Genomic DNA, 23,949 nt, shown 5'->3' on the forward strand with positions numbered 1-23,949 from the left:
GTTTCATAGGAATTTAGTACAAAATCTCAAAAAATTTATTTCAGAGACTTTAATGCAGCAGTTGATGAATTGGAAAATCTTAGTTTTATAACTTTCATTAAAGTTAAAAAAATGTTTTAATCTATTTTAGATGAGGTCTTACAAATCATTTACTTACTTGGCTGTTGTCAAAAGGACAAACATGCTAACAAAACTGTCCTGCAATGTTGAAAAGTGCTGATCACGAGGATCATCAGAAAACAAGAAATATCCAAGCAGTGCATATGTTGTTACAAAGAACAATAGTAGGCCAAGCATATCAAGGATTGGTGGCAGTGACTGCAGAATTTGACGTATGAATCGGCGTACACCACCACAGTGACGAGTATCAACAAGAAAGATTGGTCGTAGGGCACGCGTGACTCGAAAATGTGATGACTGGCGTACAAGTACTGTCACTGCTTCAACAAACATGATACCCAAAGTCACACACTGGAAAACAAAAGAAAATACATGTCAGTGCTTGTGTACCAAGTGCGAAATGGCTGTTACAAACTTGTTAACAATATACTAAAGTAAGTGTATCCAATTACTCACCTGCAGAAGAATGAAGGACTAAGGGAAGGAAGGAAGGAAGATTGGGGTTTAATGTTCCATAGACACTGATGTCATCAGATAAAGATCACAAGCTCAGATTGTTTCAAGGGGAAACATCCCAACATTTGCCTGGAGCAACTCCAGGAAGTCAGAGAAAACAAGAATCTGGATGATTGGATAAGATTCTGAACTGGTGTCCTCCAAATAGCTAACCAAGGCACCATTTTGCTTGGTCAGAGGAATGGTGGATTGTGCTCAGGAACTTATGTTTAATATAATCTCACTAAGTTTTGAAACCTGCCTGCCCCCCCCCCCCACCCCCGCCTCTCTCTCTCTCTCTCTCTCTCTCTCTTCTCCCCCTCTCCCTCTCTCTCTAACACAAACACAAACACACACACTTTAAAGCCACACAAAAATGTGGTGTACGTATACAACCTTGTGATGTGCTATAGAGAGCCTTAACTTTGAACACATTTGAAAAATCATGAAACTTTGTATAAATCATTCAAAAATTTATTTATAATAATGAAGATGTAATCAAGGAGAATTATTTTTAATTATTATTAAAATCATTTTACTGTTTACCAGAGCTGTTACATGGCAGATTAAGGTTAAAAAAAATTCATATTGCATACTTCCCTCTTTTTGTACACAAAGCTGCTAATTGACAGATTTCCTATAAAGTTATATTTGTTTGCACTGTCAATTTATATTTTGAAAATATTATTTATTTTTGTCAATGATTTATGAAAAAGATGCAGACCAATTAAAAACGGATGCAAATACATTTAAGCTGCAAACAATACATAAAAAAGCAAGAACACCACCAATCAAATTGTTAATATAATACCGGAAAGTCTTGGATGCAATACAATTAACTGTCTACATAAATGACACTGAAATTGTTGCCACACGGTAAATTTCCTTCCAACTGGCTACATCGTCCCAGCGCTACAGTGCGCTCTCTCTCTCTCTCTCTCTCTCTCTCTCTCTCTCTCTCTCTCTCTCTCTCTCTCTCTCGTGTACCAGTTCCAAGGAAGGACATTTTAAAAAATACTAGCAACTATTTCAATCTTCTTTTAAGAGTTTTTGACGACTCAAACAATGGAAAATCCATGTAGGAATATTAACAATGAAGGAAAAGATAGATTGGTACTTATCGTAAAGAAGACGTGTCAAGTTTCAGACAGGCATGATTAAAAGACACTCACATGAAGCCTTCGGCCACGACCTACATCAGTAAAGACACTCCTTATGCCCTTGAGGAACATGCATGAGAACATTCAGAACAGTTTGTTAGTTGCTGTACAGTCTCTTCTTCACCATACATGCAAGACATATCTGTGTCTTTCGAAAAACACTACTTGCAGATCTGCACTTTTGTACTGGCCACACTAGTGTGCTAGCAATCCAGAGCTTTAAAAGTGGTCCAGCTTTGATCAAAATGAGTAAGTAGATTGTCAGCAGCATTAACATTCTTGTTAAAGTATCACAATTTGACGTAAATTATGTCATTTTAGTTCCTTCAGAGCTAGTTTTGTTTCTTACAGTAGTTGCTAGAAGACTATGTAAGTTACTGATGATGTCCACAAAGTGGATGTTGAGCATTGTTATGGATTTATGGATCTCATGGCCTATCTCTGTTGCAAGTTCCTCTTTCATTGAGAACAAGACTACACTATGTGATCAAAGTATCCGGACACCTATTAGCGAACATTAATATGGGGTGTGTCCACCCTTCACCTTCAAGATAGCTTCAACTCTGCTGGGGACACTTTCAATAAGATCTCTGAAAAGCAGCCCATTCTTCCTCAAGCACCGAAGCAAGGGAAGGTAGTGATTTTTATTGCTGGGATCTGGAGTGACGTCAATGTTCTAACTCATCCCAAAGGTGTTCCATTCAGTTTACATCAGGACTCTGAGTAGGGCCATCCATTTCAGGAATGTTGCTGACCCCAAAGCATTGTCTCACAGATGCTTCTTTTGGACAGCATGTACTGTCATGGTGATACAAACTATCATTGTCTCCCAACTGTTCCTCTAATGTATGCACCACACAAACCTATAAAATGTGTTCACATCCTTCCAAGTTGAGCATTTTCTTCAGTGCAATAAGGAGATGACACCCTAACCATGCATAACACCCCTATTCCACAACACAACCTCCTCCGTACTTTATTGTTTGCACTGCATATGATGGCATGTAATATTCTACAGGTATTCATCAAACCCAAAACCTTTTGTCAGATTGTCACGGGGTATAGTGTGATTCATCACTCCAAACCACTTGTTTACAATCATCCACTGTCCGGTGCCATTGCTCTTTACAATGCCCCAAGCATCACTTAACAGCGACTACACAAATGAGTGGCTTACCGGGAGATATTTGACCACAGCACCCCATTCATTTTAATTCTTTGCACACAGTCATGGTGTTAGATCGACTGATGGTAGCGCTTTGAAACTCTCGAGTGCTTCCTTCGACTAATTTCATGCAATTTTTTACAACCACCCTCTGCAATACTTGATGATCCCTGGTTTCCATTTCACAATCACACTGCCAACAGCCAACTTGGGCATCTTTAGGAGGGTTAATCAGGTGGTATCCACACAATATTCCCTGCTTCCTTTTATATTAATGGGTTCACCTCTCATGACACGTATCAGTAAATTCCACAGAACACAGAAGTGTCTGGATACTTTTTTTCTTAAGATCTACAAATGTTATTGCCAGAGGTTTGTTCCATTTCTCGTAGTATGCGATAATCAATTTTAAACTAATTATCTGCTCTGCACAGCTTCTCAATGGTCTGAAACCTCCCTGATATTTCCCTAACTCCTGTTCTAATTGCCCTTGATTCATTCATATAGGATCTTGGATAGAATTTTGTATGTGCAATCAAGGAGAGAGATTCCTCTGTAGTTGTCTGGGTTGCTCTTATCTCCCTTTTTGTGTAGTGGGTGGATGATAGCTGTGGTCCAATGCTCGGGGAACCGTTCTGTTACCCAAATTTTTGTTAGAGCCATGTGCAAGGAGGTCTTGGCTGTGTCACTTGCATATTTCCACATTTCAACAAAAACCTGATCTTCTCCACATGCCTTATAATTGTTTGTTCTTTAAGAATTTTTTCTACTTCTTGGAAAGTTGGAGGGTCTAGTTTGCTAGGTTTGGTTTTTATTGGGGTATTTATGCTGATTTGTAAGGGTTCTTTGGGTTCCTCGCAATTCAGAAGTTTGTTAAATGCTTTTGCCATAATTTCTGCATTTTCCTTGTTACTGTGTGTCATTCTTCCATCTTCATCTTTCAGTATTAGTGCAGGGGCCTCATATTGTTGTTGCTGTTTCCTAAAGGTTTTATAGTAGTTCCTGGAGTTGGTTTTATGATAATTACCTTCTATAGAGTTTATAATATCTTTATTGAATCCTCTCTTCATTCTTCTAATATTTTGTGTGAATTTTTTCTTTCATTTTTTAGGTTGATGGCATTTTCTTCAGTTTTGTGTGTTTGAAACTTTAACCATGCTTGGTGTATCTTCGTGGAATTTGCCACATTCTGATGTCCACCATCTTCAGTAAATAAATACTTTCTTTGGTATAGTTCCATTACCACCAAATACAATTGCTTAAACAATCCTGTTGGAAGAACATCCACAGCTGAGCATCATACCAGAGGTTGAAAATACCAGTTCAGTTGTTAATTTCTTTTATTATCACGACCGGTTTCAGGCTCTCATAATCCCATCCTCAGGTGTCGCAACTGTGCTGTGGGCCCCCCCGAGCGCTGCGGTGTGCTACTTATGAGTGCAGAACAGGAAGAACTTCCGAAACAGTTTGTGATGATAAAATAAATTAAGAACTCAAGCGATATTTTCAACCTCTGGTACAATTGCTCAAGATAACGGTACATCAGCATTCATCCTGTTCGTACTTCTCTGCAAATTTAAGACACAAACCCTTTGCTGTGTGCAAGTTACTGGCACATTCAGCTAATGCTTAAGCCTTGAACAGTCAAGTTTGGGTCACTGATTTGTACAATTATACCATTTCTGAAGAAGAGAAATTTGTTAACATCGAGTATAGATTTAAGTGTCAGGAAGTCATTTCTGAAAGTATTTGTATGGAGTGTAGCCATGTATGGAAGTGAAACATGGACGATAAATAGTTTGGACAAGAAGAGAATAGAAGCTTTCGAAATGTGGTGCTACAGAAGAATGCTGAAGATTAGATGGGTAGATCACATAACTAATGAGGAAGTATTGAATAGGATTGGGGAGAAGAGAAGTTTGTGGCACAACTTGACCACAAGAAGGGAACGGTTGGTAGGACATGTTCTGAGGCATCAAGGGATCACCAATTTAGTATTGGAGGGCAGTGTGGAGGGTAAAAATCGTAGAGGGAGACCAAGAGATGAATACACTAAGCAGATTCAGAAGGATGTAGGTTGCAGTAGGTACTGGGAGATGAAAAAGCTTGCACAGGGTAGAGTAGCATGGAGAGCTGCATCAAACCAGTCTCAGGACTGAAGACCACAACAACAACAAACCATTCACAAACCAAGTAGGATGCAGAAATGATTTCTTTTCTGTTGTTTAATGGATTTAAAGCCTCAAGTAACAGTTAAATGATCTTTATTTCTACAGGTCAAATTAGTAGTTCTATGGGGAAAACGGTGACTTAATATGATCCAGTTTGCATTTAAAAACAATTTTCTGTATCAGTGGTAAGGAAATTAACCAAGGAGGTGGCAACAAAGGATACGATTTGAAATCTTGGAAAATAAATTATAAATGCCAGGGACTGATGTAACATAAAAAGTAGAAAATACGCCAAGACTTAAAATTTAGAAGTTGTTGAAATCTCAAATATAACATCCATCACTTGACCAGTGCTAACAGGCATGTTTCCTTCTTAATACCAGTATATTACTGCCGTGGCTTAGTAATCAAGTGCCCAGTTTACCTTAAATGTTGTTGCAAGGAACCAAATAATTAATATGATGAGTAGCGAAACAAAGAATGCAGTTACAAGTCAATGACACTTCTCACAAGGCCACAATATTTACCTTTATCATGGTTCTTTTGTGTTTAAGTATTGTTCTCCATCCAATCCACCGGAGTTTCAGCAGGAGCTCCACTCCAATGATTATTAAAGCAAGTAACTCAATAGATCCATGAACTCCAACTGGAAGCTAATAAGAATATTACAGTTTTGGGGAAGATTGCATTCATGATTATTCCTAAGGAGCTCAAACTGAGCGACAGTAGATGCTCACCCTAAATACTGATGCCGCTGGCTCTTCAACAAATGCAAGAGCTAATAGTACTAGAGACATTATCATATCAAGTCCGTAATACCATCGGTTGTGAACTAAAAGATATGCCGGTAAAGCTTCAGGATTACATGGATGAGAATCGAATTTTTCATTATTTTCACCTTCCTGTAACAGGAATTGGCATCACACACTACACTGTAAAAAAATGATGTAAAGTAAGTCTATTGACCTTTTGATACCTCCAAAAATATTGCAGCTTCGTGGAAATTCATTTCCCAGTGCTGTTCTACACCTAATGCTGATTCAACTGATCGGTTGCTTATCTCAACAGAGCTTTCTGAAACGTCCCTGTTTAGGCTTGATGTGCTTCCTATCTCGTTGGGAAAATCTTCAATTGCTTGGGAAAATCCATTTTCTGCAAATATAGAGCGAAAATTAATGAAGACATATCAATATAACATTTCCTGGGCCCTAATCTCATTTCGTATTGGTCTCTTATAATTTCCTTTCAAAAAAATTTTGCCGTGAAGAGTATGAGTAAATCAATGATACGGAGCAAAAAATTAAAAAAAAAATTATAATTGTATGTCTATTGACAAGTAGTTCTGTCATCCTTTACGGCAGTTTCAGTTATACACTCTATAAAGTTGAATACTTCAAAAAGAACAATTATTATTTTCTTACTGATGTTTTCGGTCGAGTACGTATCCCGAACATTTTCGTTGTCATTGTCAAATTTTGTATATCCATCAGCTGTTGGACTCACACCCTTACCGGAAGCCATTTATAGTGATAAGAGTGGTGTTGCATGTCACCAACCTATCCGAGCGAAAACGCTTTTCGTACTATAATTTTAATTGATTAAATCTTTATGCTGTTGTAAAGCCGTTTCGTTAATAGTGTAATCCATAACTGATAAAATTCAAAACATATATTTGTGGTTTATCAATGTGTTTAAGTAATTGCCGAAAATATTCGAGATGTATAATATCTTTCATACAAGATCTTTGTAGCCAGGAGGTAGATGATAGAGGGCGCAAGTGTTCTTGTTGTTCGTGGCTACGGCGTGAGTTTCTTACATTTAGTAATAGGTTATTGAAATCCAAGCAATCTTTGTTTATTGGAGTGCAGGTAGTTATTGTAAGTGTTAAACAGTAATCCTCAAGGAGTGGTTTATGGTTTCTAGGCAGTAGTTTCGCGCTACTTTTATTAGCGTCTCCATATTTCTTCCAAGCATGGTTATGGTGTGAGCAGAGGTTGAAGTAGTCTAAGAGATTTTTGTTTGGGAAAGTGATTGTTCCACATGTGTAAAACTATACGCATTCCACAGTTTTACGTGTGATTGGTTGCTATCAGTAGATATTATAAAGCCGATCTTAGGCAGCATGGTGTCCGTGTATTAGCCGTAGTTGCCCATTGTGAATACCCCCCTCGTGAATAATTGAACTAGCTGTTCCTGTTAAATATATGTAAGCAGCCTGAGATTTCTGTAACTGCCTTGAATATAGTGAGTAGTTTGCGTGAGTCACCTAGGAAACTGCTGTCTCGCTGCTGGTGTTTGCTATGGTTTTAAGACTTTGCCAGTATTATGTTAAAGACTAGGTATGGTAGAATACATACATTGGAAATTAAGTTTGAACATTCATAGGAATATGAATTTTCATGTTTTAGTGAAGCGCCGTTCAAATGGCAGATACCAAACCCAAATCACCATCGTCGGCTGCGAAGCCTTCGCGACCAGCGAAATCTGCTGCAACTGCTAGTAAAGACGAGAAGAAGAGGGGGAAACCCAGGAATTATGACCTAGGAAACGGCGTTTACCGCTTCAGCAGGGCGAGAATGTACCATAAGAAAGCTCTTTACAAGTTTGTTGGAAAGAAGAACGAGAAAAAGGTAACTAAATAGAATGTGGTTGATGTAATCTGGGATAAAGTCATTCTGTTGTTGATCTGTCACTGTTGATTTGTACTGTTTGTTGCCGACGTGTTGCCCACAATTTTAGTTTAACCAGTATGGATGTATGTAGCTTTTTTGTGGGGTGTACATATATAAATGTGTTCTAGTGCAGTGCCAAACATGTTTTATTCCTGTTGACACTTCTCCCCCCCCCCCCCCCCCCATGCACATATTACACAACGTTAACAGATCACAGGAATATCAAAGAGTCCAGATGTGTAGGGAAAAAATTGTGTATTTCATAGAGTTTGAATTACTAGTTTTGAATGATGTTTGGAAGCCAGTGATATACATCAATGTTTGTAGCATCCACCCAAATGGTTTATGGACTTTATCTGTGTGTTTTCACTAACTTCTGTAACATTTCAGTTTTAGTTGTAATGCAATCTGTGTTCACTATTGTGTGTGCCTTGAGAGGTTTGCTGTCGAAGAAAGTTTTCACACAGTAATGATTTACATTATTAAGTTGTTTCAGAACAAAATTAGAATGATACGAAACTTAATAAAGGTTGAGAAAATAGGATTATGTGTACCCTTCTAGTTTTTGTTGTGGTGACACTGATCTGTAGCATAGTCAGAGGTTACATTGAAAGCTTATAATTTGGTTGCGAGGTGACAGTCAGTGAACATGAATGGCAATTAAAAGTTGTAGTATCAGATTGATTTGCAGTGCAGCATAATTTTATGTTCACGCCATTTCTTCATAGAAACTGAAACTGCAATCTAAGTTCAGAAAAATGTATATCAGATAGTGGACACGTATCTAGTGAGTATTTTAATACATGTAATGTTCACAAATTGTACATTAACTACTAAGAATGAATCCACCACATAGCTTTTAGTGGGTTATGTATTGATGAAGGAAAGACTATATCTATGTCGACAGAAGTGTCTGATCCCACCCGTCGGCTTTGACACATGACAAGGCTATTGTGGTGTGTGGGGTCGTGATGGCGCAGAGTTTAGTTTGTGAGAGTGGTGTGTTTGTAGATGTCATTTTGATGTGGTCGATGGTGCTCTCTGGTGGTGTGTTATGTGTTAGTGGTGATGTTTTTGGTTTAGTTTGCATGTGTGGTGTGTTTATAGGTGGCATATTGTTGCGGTTGGTGGTTCTCTCTGGTGGTGTGTTTGTGGGTAGCGTGTTAAGTGGCATATGGGGTTCACTTGGATGGTAGCATTGCACATGTGTGGTATCAGTGGTGACTGCTTTCAGCAGAATATTTTTCAGTGGGTTAACAATTTTGGTTTTGTAATGTCAGTGTTGTTGTAGTTTTTTTCTGTTCATCGTGTGTGAATTTTGGTAAATTGCTTTATTTCCTTGGTAGGCATGGGTATGACTGACAAGGTCAACAGGTTTTGCTTATCGGCGATGATGGGAGACAGTGCATTGTCTCTAATAAAGTTTCTTCAGCTATTCGGCCTGTTGGATGCAGTCGTGAAGTGTTCAGTGTGTCATGAGGAAATGAGGTTTGCTTAAGGTCAGGCGTTTCTGACATGGGACGGCTATATGTGGAGATGTCATAAGGATAACAGGTCAAGGGAAATGTTCAATTGCAGTTTTGATTTCTAGGGTCTTTTTGGTGGTAGGGTGAAGCGTGGTATGGTGAAAGTTTTGAGCTTCATAGTGTGGTATTGGTTGTTTGTTGACCTATAGGAAAATACGGAAGCGTCAGATTCCACACGTCTGCTTTGGCCCATGACGTCACAAATATGGCAGAAACGACCATCCACTATGACGCCTATGACGTCATTATGTAAACATGACAACCACAAAATACATTGAAAACCCAACACACACACCTTCCACAAAAAACCGTCATAAGTGAAAAAAAATCCGTAATGATACCTTTGATTTTAAAGGGGCATCGCTTTTAAGGCAGTTGACTACTTAAAGTACTTAAGCCGTGTGCACATTGAGCTTAAACATGTTCCTGTCTCCTTAATGTTGAAATTGTGTGGTAGTGTTGGTGCAGATTGAAGGAAAGTGTTCCGGGTCAGCTACTAATGTCACCACTCCTTGACACGTTTATGTTTATATAGTGCATTATGTTGTCTGTTGTATAGAGTTGTTAGGTTTTTGTTTTTCCTTGCTGTGTGTAGTTTTTCCAGGCAAAAAAAGCTGCTTCAGAGGAATACATGAAGCAAGAAGTGCAAGAATACCTATAAAACATGTCTATCTGCAGAGAACTGCTGCTACATTTGGTAGAATACTGACTGTGTAGAAAAGAAAATAAGGTCCTTTGTTGTAGTTTGATTTGAAATGTGATAAATACTCATGGCACTGGAATGACTCCCTCTGCCAAAACACTAAGACTAACAACATTTGTCATTTTTAAAGAAGTTGTGATACCATATTTGTCAGAAATTCAGTGTCATTAGTTGATATTGTGGCGAAATAACAGAAACGAAAGCTTTTCGTACTAGATTCCCATATGTAACAAGTTTTTCCCATCAGTTCTTGTGTAATGTTTTCACTCTCATACATTGACTATATTCGGATTGACAAGTCATTCCATGTCAAATCAACACAGGTGCTAACTTGACCCTGTTTGATTTTCATAAAGTTTAGTGTGTTCATTGCTCATGACAAGAGAATGAAAATTACCAAATTGCAGAATTTTAGCTCAAGTAAGAAAAGAGTAATGGCCACTTGAAGTTCTAAAAATGTGTGGAAAATTTGAGAAACAATGCTGACAGAAACGTCTGTGACTTTTGTTCTCATAGAGATATAATGGTGAACCAGGCTACTTTGGAAAGATCTCAACAGGGTTTTTAATGAATGCAGTTTTGTCAACTTCACCCTTGCTCTTGGATCTCTTAAAATATGTTACCTTCGGCACTGATTGAAAAACAATTTGCTTCTTCATGTTACACTATACAACACAGTAAAAAATGATGTTGGGATTACAATGGGATTAGGACACACAAATTAATATGTACAGCAATGTATTGCATTAATGGAAAATTGTATTCAAATTCAAACAGTGGCATAAAGCACTGGAAAACTTATTAAAAAAAAAAGTTTTCATGTCAACATTTGTAAGAATGTCCTTGTCCAAAGTTAGATGTCAGGTTTCTCAGCACATACATATTTAGGAAGCTAATTGAAACATTATTGGTATCTTCGTTATCATTCAAAACATTCCCAAACCACCAGTGACCTTCGTACGTACATGCAGCAAACACTGATACCACCAAGGTATGAGGGTATTGTGATGTCCAGTGGAAACAACACAATGTGACTTCGGGGTATTTGCGATGTGTGAATTTGTGCAAATTGTTCTTATGTGAAGAGCTGTAGATGCATTGCAGACTGACATGGGCAGCAAGTATTTTGATTAAAACAGCAGTACCATCACATGATCCTTCACCATGTAATGGTGCAAAGAAATGCCGCTCTGCAGAGACATTGAAATCAGCCTGATGAAAAGTTATGTTGGCAAAATTCTTGCGATTATTATGCTGGGCTGCAGCACCATCTATGGAAATGGGATCTCATGAAGCTAACCAAGTGACACTGAAAAAGATGAACACTCACACTATATCATGTTTATGGCATTCTGATATAACAAAGGAAATGTGATAAATTGTGTAGTATTTTTAATGACTATAATAAACAACAAATGGATGAATGGTGACCTGAGCATAGTTCCAAAGCAACACCTGTGGCTCATCTTGCAGGACAAATGCGTAATTCTGCAGCATCGGATATTACAGTGTCTTGTCATGAAGCCTCTCTTCCAGATATAGAAATTCACGTGGTTGAGTGACTATGAAGGAATGCAACAGGAGCTTTTTTGATTTGTCTTTTCCAAGAAGTCATCCACAGATGATACACATGTTTGGATAGTTGCTATATCTGTACGCATTTACAGTTTGTCTTATTTCATCAAATCCATTTTCATAAAGCAACTCTTGCAGTTGTCATGATAGAATGTGTACCTGGGCAGTTTTCACACATGGACATCCAGCATTTTCACTATGCAGGATTGCAAATTTGCCTGAGCTAGACAGTAATTTAAGTCTGCATTACTTGTAAACTCTTTCAATCTGGAAACTTCCAACTTGAGCTCCATATGTTGGTGAATGCTGCACATGCATGTGTGCTCCCCCACCCTTTCACACTCACTCACTCACTCACTGCCCCCTTCCCTCCAACCCCTCTTTTTCATTGGGGTCTCACCAAGAGATACGGAACAATCATTTAATGCATCTAAAGCAATTATTGGGGCTACAGACCCAGATGTATCTGCAAATCTATGCAGGTTTGTGGTTTTCACTAGTTTCAGTGTTGTTGGGTCAGCCACAGACCCTTGTCCCTAAGTTAGTTTTTTTTTTACATTTATCACATATTTTGTAGTCTGTCTTTGACACCGTTCATTATCAACCATCCACATATACACTTTGCATAGATTTTTCGTGTATCTTTTGTGTTCATCTTCGCTGAATTTATTACAGCAATACATGATCTTTTCAAGCAAGGTGACACAGTGGTTAACACACTGGACTCTCATTCGGGAGGTCGTCTGTTCAAACCAGCATCTGGCCATCCTGATATAGGTTTTCCGGGATTTCTCTAAAGTGTTTCAGGTAAATGCTAGGATGGTTCCTTTGAAAGGGCTTGGCCAACTTCCGTCCCCGTCCTTTCCTAACCCGATGGGACCAATGACCGTGCTGTTTGGTCACCCTCCTCCGCATTAACCAACCAACTAATACATGGTCTTCTTAAACTCCATCTTCAAGGCAGATTTGTATAATTTCAACATTCATGTCTTGCAGCAACTATCTGTTTACGTGTAGCAACCACACTGCCAGCCGATAATTGATATCTTGATATTGGTCTCCTTTAATGGTTACTAAATAGTGCATTGTTATAACCACTTGTTTAACAATAAACAGATTTTTCAGTGATTTCTGTCTTATTGTTGGAGTCTGAATGTAACTTATTTTGCATTAATGTGACACATTCTGTACATATCAATTTATGTCTCCTAATCCCATTGTCATCCCAACTTCATTTTGCACTATGTTGTATTGTATAACATGAAGAAGCAAATCTGTTTTTTTCATCCATTTTGAAGGTGACGTGTTTTGAGATATCGTCAGTCAGAGGTCAAGGTCACTGACTTTAATTGTATACGTTTTTTGAATATGAAAAAATTGCATATCATTGAAAAGCTTTTTTCCAGGCCTTCCCAAAATTACCTGGTTCACTGTTCTATCTTCATTAGAACAGAAGCTACAGCAATTTTTGTCAGCAGTGTTTGTCGTACTTTCCACCTACCTTTAGAAGTTTGTGGCCGTTACTCTTGTCTTACTTGGGCTAAAATTCTGTAATTGGGTAGATTTCATTCTCTTGTCATGTGCAATGAAAACACCAAATGTTACAAAAAATCAAGAGGATCAGTTCGCCACCTGTGTTGATTTGGCACGGAGTGACTAAAGTCAATTTCATACAACTAATTTGATGTTATCAAGCATTGGAAACTATTATACAAACTCTCCTCTATCAAAATAATATTGTAGTTTCAAAATGAATTATGAAATTCTTTTATAAACACAACCTTCTTTGTAAAACTCCAAAATGCTGAATGATGGCCATTAAGCCAAAAGTCGTGATAAATAAACAAAAAAACAAATGATGCCACCTTTCGTTTTGTGTGTGTGTGTGTGTGTGTGTGTGTGTGTGTGTGTGTGAGACAAAGTATCCTTGTCCCTAGACGTGGTGTGGCAGACAATACAAAAATGGTACAAGACACAGTGTTGCAGACAGTATGAATACACTGAGATATGTTTGCTGGCAGTGTGGATAGAAACAGTCAGTCAGAAGCAGATGCAAAACACTGCAGGAAACAGTGTTTCCAGTGACAATGTGGATGTGACTTAATTCTTAAGTAAAAAGATAACAGAATGGATATAGAAATAAATGTCCAGCTAGCAGCAGAGGAAAACAATAGAAATACGGAAGTTGTACAAACAGCGACAATAATGTTAAAGTACTAAAGAAGATAGGCCTTGAGCGGTGCTGGTCACGTAGCACTAAGGTCTGAGAATGAACTACCTTCAATACTGTTCACTGGAAAAGTAGATGGGGTGAAAGGGAGACACAGAAGTAGTAAGTTGTGAGAAAATCCAAGATGATTTAGCTAGGATGAAGTCCACATGGCCAATTAACACATTTAACATAAACATGTAGAGCACAGATGTATGGTTGACAAAGGCCTTGTGGCATATAAACTAGTTAAGTGTTTCAGTTTGTAATGAAAACAGTAATTTAGCAGGAATTTTGGTGTAGTTTGTGGAGATTTGAAAGTGTTATGTTTTTGAGAACAGTTGGTTGAAGAGTCAGTGCCTAACGGGTGGTGGTGAAATTACAGCATAACCCCACTTTTACATTCCCAGAATTAATGTTTTCCTGCTATTTAGAACATTTTTTATCGCCCCTGTCAAATTTTTTCGTCCACAATGTTAATTCATACCTGATTTTGTGTCTACATATCTATAATTTTCCCATGATTTATGCTTTATGAAAAAAGGTTTGTGGAAAGAAACTGATGTAAAATGATGCTGGTATGATATTTGCCATCAAGTAGTGTTTACAAACTTTGTGGTTAAGTTTCTTGCCACCAGGGTGCTCTAGTTAGTGGATTTAAACCAGTAAACGTGTAAAATTTGGAACAGTTTGTGCTGTATCTCCTGCTGCTGCCGCCAAACTCTGCTCTGCATGGTGGCTGATAGAAGTAACTAGATTTGTATGAATAAAGGTATCATGACCAATCACAATCATTTCCGAACTGTCTCTACAGCACATGTGCAGTTTTGTGATTGTTGTAATTATCATCACACTTCTAACGTACCGTGTTTCGTCTTTGGGCCACTTTTTGTGGTAGTTGACACCTTCATTCAATTTGTGTTGCTCAGATGTTTTCTGCTTAAACACAGCATGACTTATGTATAGTCTCATGCTGAGCAAAACTTGTTTCAAGGATTTTTTCTTGTCATTAAGTGCAATATTTACGTATGTATTTTTTGTGATGATACAAAAAAGTGTGATATTTTGTGCTCGCATGTGTGTATGCAGTTTTCTGCATAAATGAGGAAGCACAGTACTTGATAACTTCAAAAATCAGACTACAGTTTGAGACGCGGGACAACATGAGTGCAACACACACAATACTTATGTAAATATTTTCATTTGATATTGAGAAAAAATCTCGAAGTGCAGTGTGCGGAGCACGAAAAATATGTAACTGCTGCAGTGTTATTATTTAAATAATGAATGACAGCTGCAGGAATTCCAAAAACATCGATAATGACGTATGAAATTGAATCATACGTTTCTGCTTCCCACTCATCAATTCCCATTACATCAGTGGTTTTTATTAGATGATAAACCTTTACTAGATAGTAAACAAGTCCCTGACATGAGTATTTTGATGCCTATTATGGGCACATACATAAAGTGCAAAAATACAAGGGAGCAAATAATAAATGTATAATTTTCACAGTTTTAAACGTCATTTCTCACATTTTCCGTATTTTACACCATTTTTTTAAAGTCCCGTGAAAAGTGTAAAAGTGGGGTTTCAGTGTAGGTTTTATATTTATGTTGCCCCCTGGCTGCTTCGTGTAAAAGATTGTTTTGGCTGTTGATGGTTGTCTGGCTTCCATTACCATTTTACATTCCACAGTCGTTCAGATACATATCAGGATTTGCTACATAGCTGTGCATCATGTGCTCTTTTTAATGTGTCAATTGAAATTACTCTGCTGTATTTACAACATGGTTGCACTCAAAGCAAGCAGTGCCTATAGTGTAAAGAACCAGCATGATGAAACATTTTCATTGTCTTGATATCAGTGGTTACATAAATTGTAGTTTGAAATCAGTTCCTGTTTGTCAACCTTACGGCTGCCATGTACTGACCTAGCATGTTAGAGTGCTTACTAAATCACAATATGATTTCTGTTGGTAAGAAACAAAATACTTTAAGAATAGGTGCTATGTTCTTTTACCTTGGAACACTGAAGGGGTGAAATGTTAAATTGTTACTAAACCATTGTAAATTTACTACTCCATATTTTCTTGAAAAGAAGTAATAATTTATAGTTTGTGTACTGGTTAATTACAATTATAAGCTCCAGAGTATGACACACAAAATAAGTACTAAGTGTCCTGATTTAAACCCTATACTGACAAGACAGGTTTGTCGGAATCCGTGAATTGGTACCAACTGCTATTGTAAATATTACAAGGGTTTAATAATCAAGGGTTGGACAAAGACGATTGGGGAAATGAAATTTATGGCACAGCTTGACTAAAGGAGGGATTGGTTGGTAGGACGCACCTTAGGCATCAGGGAATTATTAGTTTGTTAATGGAGGGCAGTGTGGCAACAAAAATTGGAGAGAAAGGCGAAGGTTTGAATATAGTGAGCAGGTTCAAATGGAGGTGCATTTAAGAAGCTATGCAGAGATAAAACAGGTAGCACAGGATATAGTAGCATGAAGAGTTGTCAAATGAGTTATTTGACAAAGTAATGGATTATTCTGTATGTAAACATTACAGAAGCCGATATGTTCAGGATTTTCCATCAACCACAGAAGAAATGCATTGTGATAAATCTTTGTATTGCAATATACAAAGGTGGTTTGAAAAGTTCTCGGACTGGAATAGAAAAAAGTTCTTACATTACTGAAACTTTTTCAATGTAGTCTACTTGTAGATTAATGCACTTGATCCAACGATGTTGCAGTGTCTTGATTCCATTGCTCCAGGCCTGCAAAACAGTTTTGGGAAGGTGTGAAAGTCTAACGGAGCCATATTAGGTGAACAAGGCTGGTGTGGGAACAATTCATATCTTAGTTCGTGTAATTTTGCGATGGTGATGGCACATGTGTGCGTGCGTGTGTTGTCTTGATGGAAGATGACTTTCTTCCTTGATAAACCTGGCCGTTTCTCGCATATCTTTTGAAATGTCATATACCCTGAGCAATGTCATACACTTCCAATTGGCGATTCTCCATGACCATTTTGCATGCTTAAAAAATGATTTCTGGAATAGTGACACACCTTTGCCGACTACTGTGCAGATCATCTAAGCTTTCATGACCAAATTTAAATTCATTTGTCCACTTGGCAACAGTTGAATATGAAGGAGGAGAGTTCCCCGATGTGTTATGGAAATCGCCATGAATGTCCTTTGCTTTCATACCTTTCTTTACTGAGTACTTAATCACTGCACGAACTCCCCCCCCCCCCCCCCCCCCATCTTCACATATCACTATGCGGGAACAACAACAGAGCCATGTCATCGCTACAGCTTTTCCAAGAGCACTGACGTGGCACGTATTCACAGGCAACAGTCAATGAATATCACATGAGCAACTCGTCTAGCACTGACCTTTCGTGATGATTTAGAACTTTTCAAACCCTCCTCGCATTTGGAAGAATTTAAGATACATACCAGTTAAATGAAGTAAAGATAAGAAAATATTTTGGGACACTTCCTTTAGATTTTGTCCTAGAAATGGAACATGTTGCACTCAGCTGAGGACATTCTTTATGCTCATTGTGTGTGTTAGATGACACCAAAATCCCTCAGAATCAAAGAGAAACAGGATTCTATCTTCTCTCCTGAGAATGAAATTACAGAAGTTTGGTCATTTTTCTGAAGTTGGTGTATCATCTCTGAAGATTCAGGGCACAACAGAAAATTTCCTATGAGAAAGTTGCAACAGACAGTTCCTGTTGCAAAAGAGCAGCTTGAAACAATTATTTGTGTCAGCTTAGTTACCAGCAGCAAGCATGAAAGATTCATAAAAAATATAAGCTGTTGCAAAGTGTGTGATTGAAATCACAATCAGCTAAAACCGTCAGAAAACACTCATTTCACTTGTTCATGTTAGATGTCCAATAAAAGAAGGTACAAAACCAGTTGGTGTCCGTAGGTAACCTATGGTAAAAGTAATGGAACTTCAATTGCCGTCACAAATGATGCTGCTCAAGGTTGCTGCTTTAGTCTCATCCTGCAGTGTTGCTGTCAGGTACTGGTTAGTCTGTGTGTTTGTTTTTGCTTTGTTCCGTCTACTCATTCTGCTTTACATACAGGTATGAATGTACTGCCCAACGACAGTAGAAAATTTAATAGTGAGAACTCTTACGTAATGTACTTTCTTATTTTTCATTTTCTGTGGAGTGAAGCTATATTGCCATGTAAAGAGTTACAGGGGACAGTAGTCGTGTGATTTATCTGGAGAAAACTATGGTTTCAGAAAACCATACAATTATATTTGGCACAACTCCAGGGGGTGGGCCGAAATTATCTACAGACACTTTTGTATAGCATACATCAATGTTTTGTGTATGATTGTAGTGAGTCAGTAAGAGCTGCAAATAGAATCCCTTCAGGCTGTAGGGAATGTGTTCGGTCGTGTTAAGACAAGCGGTCGGAACTAAACTTGCGGTGATGGTGTGGAAGTCCTCACACGTGGGACATCTTACAAATAAATCTCATTCATAAGTGATATGTTTGGTTGCCCAGGTGAAACTATTTCACACTTATTTAATTTTGTTAGTGTGAAATACATTTGTTTTTCTCTTCAGTCCAAATATGTTAGTGATGCTGTGTGTCTGCAGTAGAAGTAAAACATACTTTTCTCGGCACTTCCTTGTAATTTTAGTTTTTCTTTTTTCATAATGAATGGCAACAGTTTTCTTTTGGAAAGGCCTGCTTCACATACATACTAATAATTAACCCATTGAGTGCTGGGACCTGTTAACACAGCATGCCGCGCCATTCCTCTGATGCACCTGACATGTATAAGCATGGCCCCTTGGGTCTTCCATACAGCCTAAGGACGTATTGACGCTAGCTGTGCCACCGCCCTTTCCACTGCTAGGGAAGAGTTTAGGCGCGCTGAGTCATAGCTGCCTGAGCGCTTCAGATGTGTAAACATGCGGAGCGGTTTTTCTGCCCTGCTGTTCCAGTAGATGTTCAGTGGTCTGACTTTATAGTTAGAGAGTACATATGTGTTTGTTGCTGTTTTCCCTCTTTGCAGAATTCGACTTAGATTCCTGTGTTTTCATCAGTTTTCTATGTGAGAAATGTCACATCACCGTGGTTGCACAGATAGAGATGCTGGATATGCTCCCTAAGAGCGACAGTGAGTGTGAAATATCTGACGTTGCTAACAGTGATGAGTCTTCAACAGAATCTCGAAGCTGTAGTCCTCGGCCCTTTACATCAGAGGGCAGAGCCTGAATTACAATCAGCAATTCCTCTGACTCCGGGGAATCAGAAAGTGACAGTGTAACGGTTTGGAAAAGAGTGCGCTTAAGTGACACATTTGACTGGAAAGAACAAATTTCCAGCCATTAAACCATTACTTCGATGACTCGAGTTCAGGACCGAATGTTAGATACTGACCAAAGCATTCTTTCATTTTTTGTGATATTTCTCAAGAACTGATGCAATTTATTGCAGACGAAACATTGTCTTTACATTTACACCAGAGAAAATACTGCAGACTCTGTGAATTCTCTTTCTTTCCTAGAGGAATCAAACTATGGAAAATCCAGGAAGGAATAATGTGAAGTCTGGCCTTGGCAGCCGGACAGTGGTCGTATGGGAGGTGTGTGTGTGTGTGTGTGTGTGTGTGTGTGTGTGTGTGTGTGTGTGTGTGTGTGTGTGTGTGTGTGTAGCTGAAAGCTTACTTGTTTAGCAGTGTTTTGTAAAGAAATGATATAAAAGCACAGGTCACAGCTGTTGTAATGGAGTATTCAGAAGTGGGGGAGGGTAGTGTGAAGAGTGATGGATGTTCCAGCAGAAATTCAACTCAAATCACCAAGCCAGGCCTATACATGATTGTTTTGTTTAAAACTGTTTTATGCATAATGTGTGGATGCAGACTTCAGATTCGAAAGTGGTTCTTTTGTGCTCTAAAAGGAATTCAGTTTTTTAATAGTGCGCCAATAATATTATATATATATGGATAAATGAAGATGAGGGTTGTTAACCAAACATCCAAATATTATTTGAATATTTAGCACAAATTGTTTCTGAACAAATTTGGTAACAACAAATCCCACAGAATAATTTACTGCCTAAAACAAAAAACTAATTTGCAGATCTTTATTCAAAACACTTAACAAAATATGTATTTTATTACTAGAAAATAAACAAACATAATTGAGATGGGTAGTAAGGATGATCTGTAGGTCATAAGTCACATTTTTCATATTGGCTTAAACTTCCATTCTTTTTATCATGATTACTTCGCATTTCAGGTTAAACCCAAGAAGCCAACGCATGTTGAGAAGCCGATAGGTGGTGAGAAGAATGGTGGTAAGCGTATTGTGTTAATCAAGAAGAGGAGGAATTTCTACCCAACAGCAGACAGGTAACATTAAAGTATTGTGATGATTTGCTGTAACTGTTTATTTTTTACAGATGTCTTAAAATGCTTTTGAATTATGTTGATAGTGTAAATCAATGATGTATACATTGCGTTTGAATTTCCATGATATTATATGTTCGTCACTACCACTGAGACCACAAAAAAGTAGGAAAAACCTTTTAGTTTTAAAGGACCTTTCTAATTGATTTTTATCCTCTCGATTTGCAGGATTAAGAAGCGACCAAGCAAAAAACTGTTCAAGCAGCATAAGCGCTATACACGCAAATCCCTAACACCAGGGACCATTTGCATTCTTTTGGCTGGGCCTCACAAGGGAAAACGTGTTGTGTTGTTGAAGGTCTTGAAGAGCGGTCTGCTGCTTGTCAATGGTAAATTATGCTACTAAACATCCTTTATATGTTAAAAGTAATTGAGCATTGAAATATTGGTTTGTGATAAAATTGAGGTTTTGTGGAACCCTATAATTACAAAAAGTTTGCAGTTCTTCACATCTTGCCCACTTAAAAGTGTGGTACAGATGGGCAGCCATGTTAACGATGCTGTGAACTGCAATGTCGAGTGAAACAAATTATTGGTGTATTTTGAAATACTTAAGTGACTATTGAACTTGTTTAATAATAGGCATTCTAACTTAAAGTTGTTGTTTTTATTAGATTTTTATGCCAAATAACATTTAAGATACATGTGTGAAAATTTCAGGGCCTTTTAAAATTAATGGCTGTCCGTTGAGACGAGTAAGCCAGAACTATGTTATTGCTACCAGCACAAAGCTTGACTTTTCTGGTGTGCAGTTGCCTGAACATATTAACGATGAATACTTCAAGCGTAACCGACAGAAAAGAGCAAAGAAAGAAGAAGGTGACCTTTTTGCTACTAAGAAGCCTGTGAGTATCATAGTTCCTATGTAGTTAGCATTTGTTATTCCCTCAACAAGTTTTTTTGCATTTTTATGTGTCAGGTAATAATTTTCCATATGTTGTTCTCTATTATTCTAAACTGATCAGACACAAAAGTATTACATTTACCAAATTAATTACTTAATTACTTGATCAAACACCAAATTCTTTCGTCCAAATGCACTGTTTTAATCCGTGTGGTGTGCTTTGTAAACTGCTCAAAAAGCTGTATATCCCTGTCTCTCTCTGGACATGTTTGAACTCAGGTACAAGGAGAGTGATGAATTAAAGAATAATCATTATGAAACATAATACTAACTAGTTTCAAATAAAAAATAAAACAGACAAAATAATTAGTATGTTTGGGAATGCAAATCAGTGGGATTAAAATTGGTTGCTGAAAACTCAGTTCTTTACGTTATAAGAATTTGCTTCCTCCCTGTCATGTGTCCACAAGGTGTTAGACATGTTTGCCCCTCAAGTCTGCCCTACTCTTAGATCGTCTTCATGAGATTGTGTGAGGATTGTTTCTGTGATGATACGTTTGCTAATTTTAACAGGTCTAGAGCAGTTTTTGTTGCGTTAATGTCAGCATATACCTTTGGTCAGTTCCTGCCATTTGGAGGAATGTGTTTATGAAATGGATGCTATGTACAGTTGTGTTATCTTGAAAGGTGAACCCATTACCAAAATGTTGCATTATGTCTTGAAATTAGGTTGGCAGCTCAAAGCCAATACTGCACACCTCTCAGTACCATTGATAGTTACGTGAGGTGTCAGACATGCATACACAATACTGGCCTGAAACAACTTGACATACCTCACTACTGATAAGTGTCTTGGTACATGGCTACAACAACACTGTTGTGTTAAAATTTTCTAGCACACCAGTGATAAAAGTTCCACATAAGTGTTCTGTTACCCACTTTCTTCAGACACCACATAGTTGTTTGAGGGGGGGGGGGGGGGTGTTGCACTATTGTTTTAATGGACACCTAGAGGCCAAATTGTTGGTGTGAGAGTGGTTCTGTACTAAGTTGATGTATCCCTGCTATACCTTCAGTTTGGAAACAAAGCATTTAATACTGTTTTAATACTCCTCTAGGAATGCACAGGCCATAATATCTAGGTGGTGATATTGAGCTTGTTGTTTACTGGTGAGTATTACAAGGGATAATTTTAAGTATTTTGTGTCTCAATATTGGTTGAATGTTAGAACAATGTTTCTGTTGTATACATAATCTCCTGAGGATAAACGACAGTCAGTAAAAGGATAAAAACAATTCCACGGTAGATAACAGCTAAACAGTTGCAGAATAAAGATTTATTTAAATCATTGACCACGGTTTCGGTACATTCGAATATAACTTAATCAGAATGTGAAGACTGTTTGGCCATATTTTAAATGATGTAAGTAAAGTATCTTACAAAATATCAGTTTGCAATACAGGAGTTTGTCTAAAGATGTTGCATGTTAAAATAGCAAAGTGTTCAGTGTACACTACCATTGAAAGGACAATAAATGTTTAAAAGATGCCAGTAGCTAATCATCATCCTTTTTATGTTTCAGCAATACAAACCATCAGAACAGCGGAAGACTGACCAGAAGTTGGTTGATAAACTGGTCAATGGTGCTATTCGGAAACATCCGGATAAGAGACATCTGTTCGCATACCTGTCTGCTATGTTTGGCCTACGAAGCAGCCAGTACCCACACAGGCTTCAGTTCTAAATTTGTATTATGAAAATATATGATTGAAATAAACACATTAATCATAAATAAGTTACGTTTAACGAGATTGCATTTGACCCAATGTGGCCTGGTTTTTATGATTTAACGTTAAAAATTCTCTTAATTACATTTATAGTGGAGACTTTACTGATACTACATAATGCTGACATTAAATGTCTTTCAACATTTTATGTGAGAAACATAAATATTTCATTTCTATTATTGGACCCTTTCTGTTACTGGGGTCATTACTAATTTACTCAGTTCTGTGCTAGTGGTAGGTTTTGGTAGTAGTGTTAACTTCATTCTAGTGTTATATGTAGGATGCCTTCAGTACCCAAAAATCTATCTATAGCCTGTGCAGAATTACTACAGCGGCAACAGGGTGTGTGGATTTGGGTGCCTGTGTGATTGTGGATGTGTGAACATGGGGAGTTTTATAAAAAGTAAGAGTTTGGAAGCTATTGTGAATACTGTTTTCTTTTACTTGTGACTGTGCCTTACACACCAGTCCGCTACAGGTGAATGGTTGGCATTTATAAGAATATTTGACAAACATCTTTTACATTGTAATGTGGACCACAGACAGTATTTTTTGAAGTAATGTGAACTTCCTCCGAAAGCTAATGCGATCATTTGAAGAGTGGGAATGGAAAATATCCTGAGTGCCATTTTTTTTACAAAACACGTTTCAAGTGCCATTGTGCTCACAGTACTGTGTTCCATGACTCTATATTTGATACAGGTGCCAAACCATGAGTCTTTCAAATGAATTAGTAGATGGGACATGGTGTTTGTGCAAAGCTGTCCTTCCCTTGTTAGAGTTCAAAAATTTAAAATATACTACTAGTTTTTGTTGAATTCAGTTCTACAAATTAAAAACTCAGTGCCGTATTTCTGTTATTTCTGTGCTCGTATTATTCTATATAAAATGTAGTACCTCAGTATTTTTCTGATTTTTTTAAACTGTGTCCATGTACAAAATATTCATGCTCGTGCAAAGAAGAAATCAGCTACCAGTGTAAATTATTAAATTTATTTACACAAATAGTGCCGTTACCTCTTTCAAAGCAAAAGGTTTGTCCAGATGGTTGTCC

General features: G+C 37.8%; 2 protein-coding genes across 4 annotated transcripts in view; one reads left to right on the forward strand and one right to left on the reverse strand.

The window, feature by feature from the left end:
• LOC126419818 (two pore channel protein 1-like) overlaps window positions 1-6,657 on the reverse strand; it is a 66,887-nt gene extending 60,230 nt beyond the window's left edge. The window contains exons 1-5 of the mRNA XM_050087044.1: window positions 6,533-6,657; window positions 6,088-6,263; window positions 5,849-6,013; window positions 5,639-5,764; window positions 158-471 (exon numbers count right to left, since the gene is read on the reverse strand). Coding sequence (XP_049943001.1) covers window positions 158-471; window positions 5,639-5,764; window positions 5,849-6,013; window positions 6,088-6,263; window positions 6,533-6,632 — 881 coding nt within the window. The 5' untranslated portion in view covers window positions 6,633-6,657. The remainder of the gene's footprint in view (window positions 1-157; window positions 472-5,638; window positions 5,765-5,848; window positions 6,014-6,087; window positions 6,264-6,532) is intronic.
• A 148-nt stretch (window positions 6,658-6,805) lies between these two features.
• LOC126419819 (60S ribosomal protein L6) lies at window positions 6,806-22,903 on the forward strand. 3 transcript variants are annotated; one of them, XM_050087046.1, is made up of 6 exons: window positions 6,806-6,914; window positions 7,520-7,741; window positions 20,094-20,206; window positions 20,432-20,592; window positions 20,924-21,108; window positions 22,691-22,903. In XM_050087046.1, exons 2-6 carry the CDS (start codon window positions 7,535-7,537, stop codon window positions 22,850-22,852), a joined length of 828 nt encoding a protein of 275 aa, XP_049943003.1. In that variant the 5' UTR covers window positions 6,806-6,914; window positions 7,520-7,534; the 3' UTR covers window positions 22,853-22,903. The 3 variants fall into 3 exon arrangements, with proteins under 3 accessions (XP_049943003.1, XP_049943002.1, XP_049943004.1); XM_050087045.1 differs by having other exon boundaries at window positions 6,864-6,988; XM_050087047.1 differs by lacking the exon at window positions 6,806-6,914 and adding an exon at window positions 6,961-6,979.
• Window positions 22,904-23,949: the final 1,046 nt, after the last annotated feature.

Source organism: Schistocerca serialis, chromosome 9 (genome assembly GCF_023864345.2).
Source record: "Schistocerca serialis cubense isolate TAMUIC-IGC-003099 chromosome 9, iqSchSeri2.2, whole genome shotgun sequence".
NCBI lineage: Eukaryota > Metazoa > Arthropoda > Insecta > Orthoptera > Acrididae > Schistocerca > Schistocerca serialis.